The sequence below is a fragment of the Harpia harpyja genome, chromosome 5, assembly GCF_026419915.1.
Source record: "Harpia harpyja isolate bHarHar1 chromosome 5, bHarHar1 primary haplotype, whole genome shotgun sequence".
Taxonomy (NCBI): Eukaryota; Metazoa; Chordata; class Aves; order Accipitriformes; family Accipitridae; genus Harpia; species Harpia harpyja.
In genome coordinates this window covers 42820358-42833220 of record NC_068944.1, presented here as the reverse complement: position 1 = coordinate 42833220, position 12863 = coordinate 42820358, and the positions used below count along the sequence as shown (strand labels likewise).

The 12863-nt window shown below is 37.0% G+C and overlaps 1 protein-coding gene across 9 annotated transcripts in view; it reads left to right on the top strand.

The window, feature by feature from the left end:
- The window catches only part of NCOA2 (nuclear receptor coactivator 2), a 199329-nt gene that overhangs the window by 111994 nt on the left and 74472 nt on the right, over positions 1 to 12863 (top strand). For all 9 annotated transcript variants that reach the window (XM_052788621.1, XM_052788614.1, XM_052788618.1 and 6 more), the window contains 2 exons: positions 5142 to 5243; positions 6134 to 6306. In XM_052788621.1, the coding sequence (XP_052644581.1) occupies positions 5161 to 5243; positions 6134 to 6306 (256 nt within the window). In that variant the 5' untranslated portion in view covers positions 5142 to 5160. The remainder of the gene's footprint in view (positions 1 to 5141; positions 5244 to 6133; positions 6307 to 12863) is intronic.

The window sequence follows — 12863 nt, the reverse complement described above, 5'->3', positions numbered from 1 at the left end:
TGAAGCTTGAGGGGCATCTGAGTCAGCATTAAAAGTTCAGCTCTTAGTTACTGTTGTAGGGTTTTTTTGTAGGACAAACAGAAAAAATCTTAATATATATTGAGAAGAAAAATCTGCTACCACCACTGAAGGCAAAATACTAATCCCACAGTGGGATATTATGTTTGTATTTTGGAGTGCAGTACAGCTCCCAAACAACTTACACAATAAAAAAGGGAGTGCCTAGTCTTGCATGACAGTTCATTCTGGAAGACACGCATTCAAATTCAGCTTTGTAAGACATTGTCTTTCAAATAAAAATTGGTTTAGTTCAGCATCTGACATACCATTATTTTTTTGGTTAACAAACATATGTCTCCATCTCTCTCTCCTCAATGCAGTGATTACTGCTGGTTTTGTTTTTACTAATTCCCAATTTGGTTAATCCTTTTCCTATTCTATACCACGCTAAATAAGTCTTACCCACTTCTTCTTGATTTTTGTTTCAGAAGACATATGGTAGAGCTGATACTACATTTCCATTTCTTCTAAAGCACTAAATGAACTGAAGTGTTCAATTTCTTTTTCTTTTTTCTGGAAATTCCTGCAGAGATGTATAAAAAGATCAGAGGAGCAGGATGAGTGCTGCTTTCTAATCCAAGGTAGTTCCCTATAGGAGAGGTTTATTGGAGTAAAACTTTGAGTCTCTGACTTGTCATTCTACTTGCAGTGGCTTCAGTTTTGAATTGTCATGTTTCCTGGAAAAATTCAGACTTCAAAGTTAGGAGTTTTATTTTCTGGTCTGAGAAACTATCCATGCGGTTCAGGAGCCTAAGAATATTTAGTACAACTTTAAAAGTTCCTAAATTATCTTGTTAAAAGTACTAATTTATTTAATGTTATGAATTTTTGTGTATTATAAAGCTATTAGTATTAATGAATAACCAAGAAACTTTGAGATGGCTAAATTAACGTGTATGGAGGCAGTTAGGGCAGAACGTAAAAAGTGCTTTATGCAGTTTAGCTGCTCCTGACCCACAAATGTTTGTTTGCATGTCTAAAATTCATCTATCAATTCAATCTAAATTCATGAGGTTTTCCCCTTCTCACTTGAAGGTTTCCTAGGTGCCTGCTTTTCGGTACTACATGTGCCCAGAAGTACTTTCTTCCAAAAAATGTGATTTTAGTTCCTTGCTTATGTCGCATTAAATTTGTAGAGGTACCTAGACCCTCCAGAGATCTTCATCTAGTAGTATGCATAGACCCTGAATGTGAATGAGCTCATGGAAAAAATTTGAAATGGCTTTCTTTTAAAAAGACATGAGGAAACTGGGAGGGTACTTAGCTCTTTGACTTGACTTGTTAGAGTCATTGCTGAGAAATGGGAGATAGAGGTTTGCTACCCTCCTCAGCCTAAGGGATTCAAACCTCAATCCATTGTGTCTTAAGGCAGTGTTTGAACTACTTACCTGTGAGTTTAGTGGTATGGGCTACACACCTAAATATTCCTACTGCACTGGAAGAGTTAATTAACTTTGCCCTCTTTGCTTCATAAATGTCCAGTTTTGGCAAGCAGATAGCCTACCACCTAGGATGCTGTCCTGTGTGATGAAAAATACAGGCTGGAAACCCCTCTGTTAAGAGGGAACTAAATCTCCATCGCCCAGTTTCTGGCTAGTTTAGTTGGTATGTAGTATTATGGAAGAGCAGGACAGCAGATTATCTATCGACAGCTTCTAAAAGGTGATTCATGCTCATTTCTTCTACCTCATGAGAGGATTTTAGTTTCTGAATCCCAAGAGAATAGCAGAACTTTACCTATCCCAATCAGCCCCTAAATCCCTAGGGAGATAGGGTTTGAGGGCACATCCTTTTGATTTTAGTACTGTGTACTAGATATTGCTGGGTGACTTTCATTTTGGCCTGTGAGACTTTTTTGGATTGTCTTAGTATGATCTAACTCTCCACTTTCCAAGGCACCTAACTCTGGATTTTGCACTCTGCTCTGGAGCACAGGCACCAACAACACAGGAGCTGCAGAGCCGATACAGATCTTTGAGGTATAGAAAGTGATATTTAATGAAGACATAGGGGAGAGCAGAAAGCGAACATGGTAGTAGGTGGTAGATTTCCAGAAAAACTTTATGATGAGTAAAAAGAAATGGGTAACTCATTCTAAGAAAAGACTGATAAATGCTGCTGAGAGAAAATGTAACGGCTTGAAAGTGCAAACAAAATTAAATAAGTAAATAAATAAATAAACAGTTTGTTTAGAACCTTTACTGTGTTTAATAAGGAGAAAAGAGGGTGCTAGTTTCCTAAGAATGATACCACTTTTGTTCCCTTAAATGCAGAGGATGAAGTTTAGTTGTTTATGGTGGGAAGTTAGTTTTAATGTGTCCTCCGAAGGCTGATACTGTAGACCTAGTGAAGTTCCTACAGAATAGCATCAGTGTGAATGCCAGAAGAATTGAGCTATGCATTGGTGGGGCTACTGGTGAAACTTTGGTTCCTGCAAAAATAAACTTCCCTTTGAAGTAAGTCTGACAGGGTATGTAGAATAACTGTCAATAACTGTTCCTATTTGCTTTCTTAGGGAGGAAGGGGGAGTGGAGGGGGGGTGTTCGCCCTAAATGCTTACCTCTGACTTTAATTCTTACTACTCCAGGGGGAGAAGATGACAGCTGAATGTTTGACAGGTTTTCGTGAATTGTCGTGCTTGCTTTTCTGAAGAAAAATAGTTAACAGGTTTATATTTCTCAGGTATTACTTGGGAAGCATGAGAAATGAAGGAATTCCCCAGCCTAGTTTTTCTTCTGAACTTCAGGTCACCATCTGAGTCTGGGTTGGAGCTCAGATGATCTCGGGAATGTACAGCTTTCATCATGCTGATGATTTTTTCTCACCCTGGTCAGTGAAAAATTTAGTCATTGGAACAGAGCCCCAAGGACAGTTCCAGCTCTCCCACTGACAGAGATGTGGAACTGTGGTCTCCTCACCAATTCTCTTTAATTATTGTCACAGTTTTCTTAATAGTATCTTGCTCCTTCTTTGGAGCTCTACTTGTGGTACTTATGAAACTGTGTATTTTCAAGAAAGTGCTTAGTTCCTAACAAATCAGACGAGTGTATATTTCTACTTTTGTACTTAGATAAATTAGGATGTGAATGACTGCTGGGGCTAGAAATCAGTGAAGCTCTGTAGTTGTTAAGGAACAGCCAGTGTCACAGACCACACTGGAGACTGCGGCAGGTGTTTCATGCTCTGCAGTAAGGTTGGCGTTGCTGTGGAGCTCTGAATGCCCTGACTGGGGTCACTGAGAGTTTTCCAGCAAGTACAGAATGATAGAGTTTGTGATGGTACATCTTCCCTTTGAGAGCTCAGCTCTGCTCCGCTGCAGAACCAGGGCCTTCTTGCTCTTCTTGCAGTGGGTTGTTCTCCAAACGTTGGCAGTATGTATGTGCATGTAGATATACATATGCATGTATAGACTCAATAGAGAAAAAGATAATCCAGACATTTTTCAAATAGAATCTGATACCATCCATGTCAAAGACCAGCTGGGAGCTATATGTTTCAGGCATGATCCAGTCTTTTTCATGAAACTTGACCAGTATCTAGAAAAAGGAAAATTACTCTGCTTTTTCCGCAAACTGGTTAAAAAGTATTTTCAGTACAAAGAAAGGATTTTTTTATTCCTCTTTGGTTTGTTTTTTTTTTAATTTAGAAAAATGTTAGATGGTGTTCAGTTCTGAATCTGAGATGGCTCCAAGTCTTCGTCTGCTTGCTCAAGTTTCAATAAGTAGCCTTTCTCAGTATCCCTGCAGAACTGCTTGGATCTTAGTCTCTAGGCTGTTTCTGTCAGTATCCTCATTCAGCCAGTTCATTGGGAAAACTGAGATTTCCAGTGTGAACATCCTATTTCCAACACATACTCTGGCTGCTAGATTTTATAAAGTGTTGAAAAAGAAAAGGAGAAGGGGACTGCGGTTTTAACCCATAGCAGTTCTCTCATTAAGTTCAGTGCATGGCTGACTGGGCCAGCAGAGGGAAGGGAACTGGTAGGGCAGAAATGAAGGGCTTGAAGGAGGTGGTGAACCCCCTTGTTTTGACACCCAATTTCCATTTTATGCCGGTCTGAAGTGATCATAGAATTATGGGCTCCAGCTCTTATTTTAACATGGTATGAATCACCTCCTGGAGACACTTGCCTCCTTCATGGCCCTCATGTTTATTTTTCTGCTAATCCCAAACAATACAGGAGCTCTCTGAAATGTCTGGCAGCATCTCTCTGCCATCATCCTTACAAAACTGGCAGCAACTAGGCAGATGGTGAGCTAGGACTGCCCTGTCTTGCATGAGCTTTTTGATCATTTACATCATCTCCCTATGCCCTTTGTAATAGTGATTTCTGCCTCCAGAATATTGGTACCTACTGAGGAGTATGTAATCTGGGGCAGGTGAGTTTCAGGTGCTCCTACAGTGCATAGGACAACAGACGGCCAGGAGCGAGGCAGGATTTCCAGAGGCTGTTTATTGCACAAATTATAATAAGCTTGTGTTGTTTTAACACATGATAGCTTGACAAGTTATTTTCCTTATGAGGTAGATTTTATGTACAAAATATTTATCAGTTCCTCAGTGATCTCTAGTGTTGACAGATGTTTTGTTTCTATGATATTGTACATGTACTTGTGCAAGCATTATTTTCTAATTTTTGACTAAAGCTGCATGTGCTGCCTTTTCATGTAGCTGGGATACATGTTTCATTTCATGTATTTCAATTCTGTTGTATTTTTCTTGTTGTGTGGCACTATGGCTTTTCCTTTGTCTTTCCTCATGCAGCCTTGCAAAACTGCCATGAAAATTCAGCAACCCAGGCACAAAACGTACTTATCTGTTCTTACATAACTGGTAACAATCAAAGAGATGATAACACTTTGCTTGCCCAGCACAGATTTTCTTCTGAAGGAGATTTGTGTAGCATTTTGTGGCTTCATAAACACAGTGGTTTTATTGGTACCTTTCAAACAAACTCTATTTCAAATTATAGATTTGCCGAGTAAAAACTGAGTTGGGCATGGAATGAGAAACTTGGAAATATGAACACAGAACTCATGACTTTTCCACCATAACCCTTTCTTGCACTTTCTCCGTTTTAGTTGCTGATATGTGTTCAAGATGAGTGGGATGGGAGAAAATACCTCTGACCCATCCAGAGCAGAGTCAAGAAAGCGCAAGGATCCCGACCAGCTTGGACCCAGGTTAGACCATTTATATCTGAAGACACTGAAAGAAAGACTTAAAAAAAAAAAGTTACATGTGCACTTACTTTTCAGTTAGAAAATGACAAACTTGCCATTCTTGCAAAGAGAAGTCAGTACCAAACTACTCTGATGCAGTAATTCTGTGTTGTTGTGGGTTTGGGATGGGGGGTAGGGGCTATTGTCTTTTATTATTATTTGTTTGTTTGTTTTGAATCCAGTGTAGTGCCAAAATACAGAATTTTGGTGACAATATAGGAGCCATGTAAAAATCTTTTTTGGCTAATCATTGCAAGGAGTCTTCAGTCACTCATTCTGGCAATCTAAGATTTTTTTACCACCTCTTTTGTGCGTCATAATCAGGGACTTGAAAAATATTTTTCAGTTTTATAGCAGTTGCATTACCAACACAAATTTTAAAGCATAACCACTCATTCACCGTTTTTTCTTACAACTGCCTGTTGTAATTTCACAAGGAGGCAGGGAGTATGGAATGTTTGGTTTAACTTTTTAAGCTGTTTTATTTTCTCATACACTGTCTCTATATGATACTACTTGGATTCTCAATGCCATGTGGAGGGGTACTTGTAAACATTCAAATCCCCCCCCCCCAGTCAATCTTCTGTTTTGAATTTCAAATCCCAAACCTCTTCTGAAACAAAAAACATGACTGTTGGGAAAAAATAACTAACATCTTTTTTAATGCTCCTTTCCTTGTTCCAGAGGAAACCTTTCTGCTTGAGAAACTTGTAAGTTATATTTTTGTAGTGAGAGAGGGAAGTTCTCTCTGTTTTCGTTAAACTACTCTCAAACCATTTGAAATCATCTTTGAGCTGGCCAGAAGGCAAGCGAACTGATATTAAATACATTTTTATAATCTCCTCTTTCAGCCCTAAAAGAAGCACTGAGAAACGCAATCGTGAGCAAGAGAATAAATACATAGAAGAACTTGCAGAGCTGATTTTTGCAAATTTTAATGATATTGACAACTTTAACTTTAAACCTGACAAATGTGCAATCTTGAAAGAAACTGTGAAGCAAATTCGTCAGATAAAAGAACAAGGTAAGAAGACTAATTAATTGACTTTGAATATTTTCTGTGTTGATTTTTACTTTATTTTTGGCAAACCTGATAGTCTCTTCAGCTTTTCTTTAGCAAATTCCCAGGTTTTTCATTAATTAATAATGAAAAATGCTGTAACATCATGTGAACGGAGTGTGTTAAGTATCATATTCAGTATTTTAAAAATAAGCTTGACAGAAAATTAAGAAATTGCTGAGAGAGAGGGAAAATTGGTCAGTCCGATGTGTGCATCTAATGGAATTGAAATCAGTTGTGCTTTTACAAAAGTTAAACTAGCAGATGGCTTTGGGGGGGCGGGGGGGAAGACTACTTACTCTTACATGGATGATGAATCCATGCAAAATAGGAATAATCTAGGAGAGTGGGGTATGAAAGTAGTCTGCATCCCCTCTTCTGCTTTCTTGTGTTGGTATGAATAGATATTGTGGACTAAATTATCTGCGTCCCTTAAATGATGACATCATATCCTCAACTACAATAGATTTGAAACTATTCTAATCTCTAGATAGGGTCCTGTTATAAATGTAAACCAGAGAACGTGACAGTTTTCTTCCTGTTCTTTGTCTAGAAGATTAGTTTTGTATTTCTTGTCTTTTGATATATTTCCTATTTAAAGAAAAAAACCCAAATATTTTAGAAACTTTAAATTTTTGGAAGTGGGTTTTGTGGCACAGGTCTATCTGGGCAGGCATGAATAGCACTGCAGTTGTTTGGGGCAGATTCAAATTCTTAAAGTAGGTGCGTATCATTTTTCTTTTAGTGTAGAAGATTTCAGTCTCTTTATAAACTGTGTTTAGAGTGATTCCTTTGGTTTTCAAACACTTGTTAATTAACATCTTTCACTTTTTCAGTATTCTGTGATTTCTGTGGGAAAATAATGCTTCCTTTTCCATACTGTATGTGTGAAGTTATAAAAGTGGTGATTACGTGTTGTATAATTTAGATACAGATTTATTTCTAAAACAAGTAAATAAGTAGATCTGCAGTTTCAGACATCAGCCTAGTCAAAGCTAAATGGAAAGTGGGAAGTGTCAAATTGTGTCAACTGCCTCCAAAGTGGCTCGAATTGATTAATCTTCGGGATGTTCCTATTTTTCAGCTTGTTCTCTTCTTATTGCTATTAGGTTGCCATAATTTTTTACATGGATGTTCTGGTGAAGTTGCTGTGCCCCATATTAGAAGTAGAACTCTTAACCAGGCACAGTGTCCATCATCGTTTTGCACCTTGTTGGCTTTTGAGTTTTGGGGGTTTTTTTCCTTATTTTCTTTTCTTATTCCTTTTCTCATTTTCAGTTTTGGATTTTTGTTTTGCTGGCACCAAGAGACACATTCTCCTTATCCTTACCTGAGAAGGGATAAGGACAAAAAAAATGTGTTTTCCTGCGAAGTGGGTGCACAGAGAAAAATCTGTTAGTCCACTTGGTAATTCTCTCAGCAGCTCTAGAAAATCTAGTAAAAAATCTGGTTCTAACTAATGGCAACTTTGGCAGATCCAGGGTTTTGTTGTTCAGGACCAATATCATAAAAACAATTTTCATATTGTTATAAAATGTTCACACTCATCAGACCAGGTAGCATGTAAACTATTTAAGTCATCATGGGCCAGAATTGTACCAAAGCTGAATGTGCATTTAATTTTCTAAGCTCATAAAGTTTTATTGCAAAAACAACTGAAAATATAATTCTAAAGACAGAGTAAAATGCTATGAATACTGTTTATTTTGACAAGTAGAAGTAGTTTTTTATTTCAACAAGTAGAAGTATTTTGCAACCCTTGAGCAATAAAGATACTCAATTACTCTTTATAATGTTGATTTGTTGCACAAGGTTCTTCAGCTGAGAACAATTAGATTGTCTGATAACTGTTTGGGTCATTGCATAAAACTCATAGCTGGTACAGACTAGCCTTTAAGTATCTCTAAGGGGCATTGCAAATCACTGAGACCTTCAGAGCTGGCCTCAGTAGCATCTCAGGATCTAGAAACAAAGATTAGAATACTTGAAATTACTACTTTAATGAAAAGTTTGATACCGATTTCTATATAGAAGCTACATCTGTTTGTTGTAATAGCAAACTTAAAAGGCTTTTCCTTTTAAGAAAAATTCAAATGACAGCATACTCTGAAATGCAATATTGTTTTGGAACAGGCATTTTATTAACAAATAGGTCTCACATGTAGTAAACATTCAAACTGCACAAACAGTACAGTACACCTGTACTTCTGTTGAGTGCCACAAAAAACCTGACCTAAGCAAAGCAAACAGATTGAAGACCTAATGAGGCTATTACTATTGCTTTCCCATGTTTTTTAGGTAGTTTACCACCTCACATTGGGAATCCTGCACTTAATATATATTCATCGTTTAAATGCATTAACTTTTAAGTTGTTCCAAATCTTTCTGATTGCTTTTCCAGTGCCAAGACGTGTTAGAAGACCTTTACAATGGTGAAACATTTGCATTATCTTAACAATACGTATTTCTAAAACAAAGTCATGAAAATAATACTATACTTACGTAAAGTGCCATGAGACTCAGGTTAAAAATCACATTTTCTGACAGTTAAGATGTTTCGTTGATTTTTAGTGTTACACTGAATACCTGTAGGAGGAAACTAAATGGACATCCTGAAATTCTGAGTGATTCTGCACTAACACAGACAAATTAAGATGGCTTAACTTTTGCGCAGTGGGTCTGCTCTGCATTTCTTCGAAGACAGATTAGATTAAATTAGTGTAAACTTACTTTACAGTTTTATTATTCAGAAGTTTTAGTAAAGGGGTTGGATTTTTGAAATGAATGCTAAAAATTCTTCACAAATTTTCTTCTTCATCTATAAATAGAATTGCAGATTAAGGTCTAATTACTTACAAAAGCGCAGTCAGTTACAAATACCTTGTAAAGCCACTGAAAGCAACAAGTTTTATAGCTGCTACTGAGATTTGACAAGGAGACCTTATTCTAGGTTCTCGGAATGAAAATGAGGAAGGAAGAAATACAGATTGATATTCATTTCCCATGTCAAGCTTGCTGGTCTGGTAGCTGAAAAAGTAATAGATTTTTTGCTGTAGTAATACTATATAATTTAGTATAATGTTATCCTGATCTATTTTATATGCAAATATGTATTTGCAATACACTTATCTGTTATCTTTTTATCATTTCTCACAGTATATACTTCAAAGATTCTTTAGTTGTGGTATGTTAGAGATTCGGTTTATTACAATTTGAAAGCATGTTATAAATATATGCGTGTAACTGAATTAAAAGAATTAAAGATATTTGAAAGATGTAACCATTGCATGTAGTTTTAATCTGGGTTTTGAAACGTTTTTAGTACTGGGGAAAATGAAGACAAGTTTCTTTACAAAAGCTTAATTTTCTGCTGAGGACTTTTACCATATTATCTTACAGTGATTGGACAGAGATTTGTGGATGTCCAGAGGAGGTGAAAAATTGTGATTTTAGCATGAAGATGAAACAGAACTTATATTCATGTAAATCTTAAGTGGATATTTCTAGTGGGGATTTGAGACTTGTGTTTCAAGCACTTGGGAAAAAATTCATTCAGCTTTTTATTTATAGCATAAAAGTGATGTGAAATGGTAGGTTTATGGATGTGTTACATGCTCATGAAAGTGTAAGCTCTCCTGTTATTTGCAGTCTATGTTAAGTGACTTTGAAAGAGTAATAGTCATATAAGTTGCAGATGTGTTTATAATATACACAGATGTGTACAAGCACAGTAAGTTCCGATTTGCACGTGCTTAATTAAAAAAGCTTGGTTTAGGCAAGTGTAAAGACCACTAGGGATAAATGTTCTTTTATGTGCTAGACAACCAAGAAGCTATAAAGCCATTTGATTGTACTTAAGAAATATATTTAGCAAAGTAGTATCTGATTGATTTTAGGATCCTACCTTAATTTTAAGAAACAACTTCAGCACTTAAGACAGATTCATTTTGGTTGTATAAGTACTGCTGAAAATGTTTTCTTGTAATCTGAAGACAACAAAATTCTGACAGCAAATAAAAGGAGTCTGGGTTCTCTTCTTCCTTCGTTTACAATCAGTTGAACTGCTTCACATCAATCTCATTTGATTTCATACCTGCAGCAGTCCTTTTCCTTGAATCTTGTCATCTGCCTGACTCCTCTCATTATGTTAGCATTTTTCTTTCCCATTATTGTTTTTGGTTACTCTGTCACCCTTTAGGTGATTATTTTTCCTTCTAGGTATTAAGCAGGATATAAAAATTAAACCTTTGCCCTTAGTTTAAGGCTCTTTTTATCCATCATGCTAACCTCAGTCTCAGCAGATAAATAGCTCACATTTTAAAGCAGAGACTATTTGTTACATTTCACTGCTTGAACATCTCCTGCTTCAGGCTTTGAAACCTCCTTTTCTTCATTGTCTAGTTGTGCTTTTACCCTCTTCTCTGGGTATCAGCAATGCAGTAGGTACAGAGGATACTGAAGATCACCTTAAGCTTCTTCAGCAGTTTCTCTAGCTAAGCAGTCTCCTCTGGCCCCTTCAATAGGAATGCTGAAGAATATGTCCTGACATCAAGTACAAGACATGGGTTTTTTTCTCAAGTTCCTCGAGTACCTCATTTTAAACCTCAGGTCTGCATCTCTTATTTTTCTCCTTCTACTCTTCATGCCTTTTTTTAGGATGGCATCCACTTGTCTTATTTAGATTCACATACGGTGGGATATAACCTACTGTGCCAAAGTATCCTCAAATGTGATTTTCTGTCTCATTTCCATTTTCCTGCAGAGTCCTGCTTTCATGTGTCACCAGTTTCTGAAGAGGTTTTGTGTTCTGTAGATCAGCTTTTCAGTAGTACAGGGAAGGGATATCAGGGTGGTGATTATCAGTCTAGCTTTTAATGTACAGTTTTGAGTTGTCAGATCTTGTTTTCAGAATAGCCTTACAAGACAGACCTTGGATAGAATGAATCACCATGTGAAAGCTGAACAATGTTGGGAGAAGGAAAAGTAGTTGGTGAAGAGAGACATGCAAGAGCTATGGAACCTGTATGAATTTAAAAAGAAGGCTTGTTGTTAATCATATATATCTTCTTTTTCTGGTTTCACATTTGCTAGCAAAACCAGGTTTTACTTCCCCGTAGCAGTACTGCTTTGTCATCACAGGGTCACTCCAGCAGATAGTCTACTGTTGCCTCCAGTGCCAGTATGCAAGTAAAATCGCTTGCTAAAGGAAAACAGCATGGTCTTAAAGCTGTAATGAGGTGTTACTTTGACTGCTGCTACTTTAAATTTTTCAGATCTGAATTTAGATTCATATTTCACAACGTATTTAAGCAACTGCCTAACTTTAAGCAGATGAGTAATCCCTGTTAAGGCGGTGGAACTACTTAAAGGTTTAAAGTTATGTGCATAAATATCTTACCAAATCAGAATATTCAAGACAAGAGAGCATATGCAGACTTGGGTTTTGTTTGTTGGTTTTTGTTTTGCAAATATTTAAGTTGGTCAATTTTACTGTAATTGTATTTTTTTATGTTAATCGTATTTGAGATGGCAGAAGATTTAAAATTGATGCCAATTTTTGAATCTTTTTTTTGAAAGAGTTCTGCATAGCTATTATTATTTATGTGCTGCACTTTCAGCCTGATAGGATTTTAAGACTGAATTAAGTGTCAGAGGAATTTGTGCTGTGAAGTCAAGGAATTTATGCAGAACATTTACAAAAAAATCTATTACTGAATTTGCTTTGCTGTCTCCTCTACCTACAGCTAAGAGTGATGCACTGAAAATCGCTTTTGATCTTCCCCTGTACATTGTAAAGCTTTTTGGCTAAATATCCAGTTATGTTGACTTTACTACTTGCAGGCCTCCAGAGAACTACTGATTCACTGAAGAATTTAAACTGGTTTTAGGTAATGCAGACCATCAGTTTCTTTTCTGGCTCTAATGAAAAGTAGTCATTAGCCAGCAGATCCATCAAGTGGGAAATTTCCTGGGGTTTGCTTATTTTACTGGAGTTGTGTATCATGCAGAATAGTTGGCTTAGGCCTTATCTACATGTAAGTTATGGCATTTTAACTATGCTAATAGTTTTCTTTGGAAGCAGTGTTATAATTTAATTAATATGACTTATGAAAGGAATAGCTGAAGACGCCTTTATGTCATATATCTGTGTGCACACTGTGCTCAAAGTATTGAGAGAGTTGGGATTGTTCAGCCTGGAGAGGAGAAGGCTCTGGCGAGACCTTACTGCAGCCTTTCTATATATAAAGGGGGCTTATAAGAAAGACAGAGAAAAACTTTTTACTGAGGCCTGTAGTGACAGGATAAGGGACAATGGTTTTAAGCTGAAAAAGGGTAGATTCAGATTGGACAAAAGGAGGAAATTTTTTCCTATGACGGTGGTCAGACACTGGAACAGGTTGCCCAGAGAAGCCATGGTTGCCCCATCCCTGTAAGTGTTCAAGGCCAGGTTGGACAGGGCTTTAAGCAACCTGGTCTAGTGAAAGATGTCCCTGCCCATGGCAGGGGGGCTTGGAACTAGA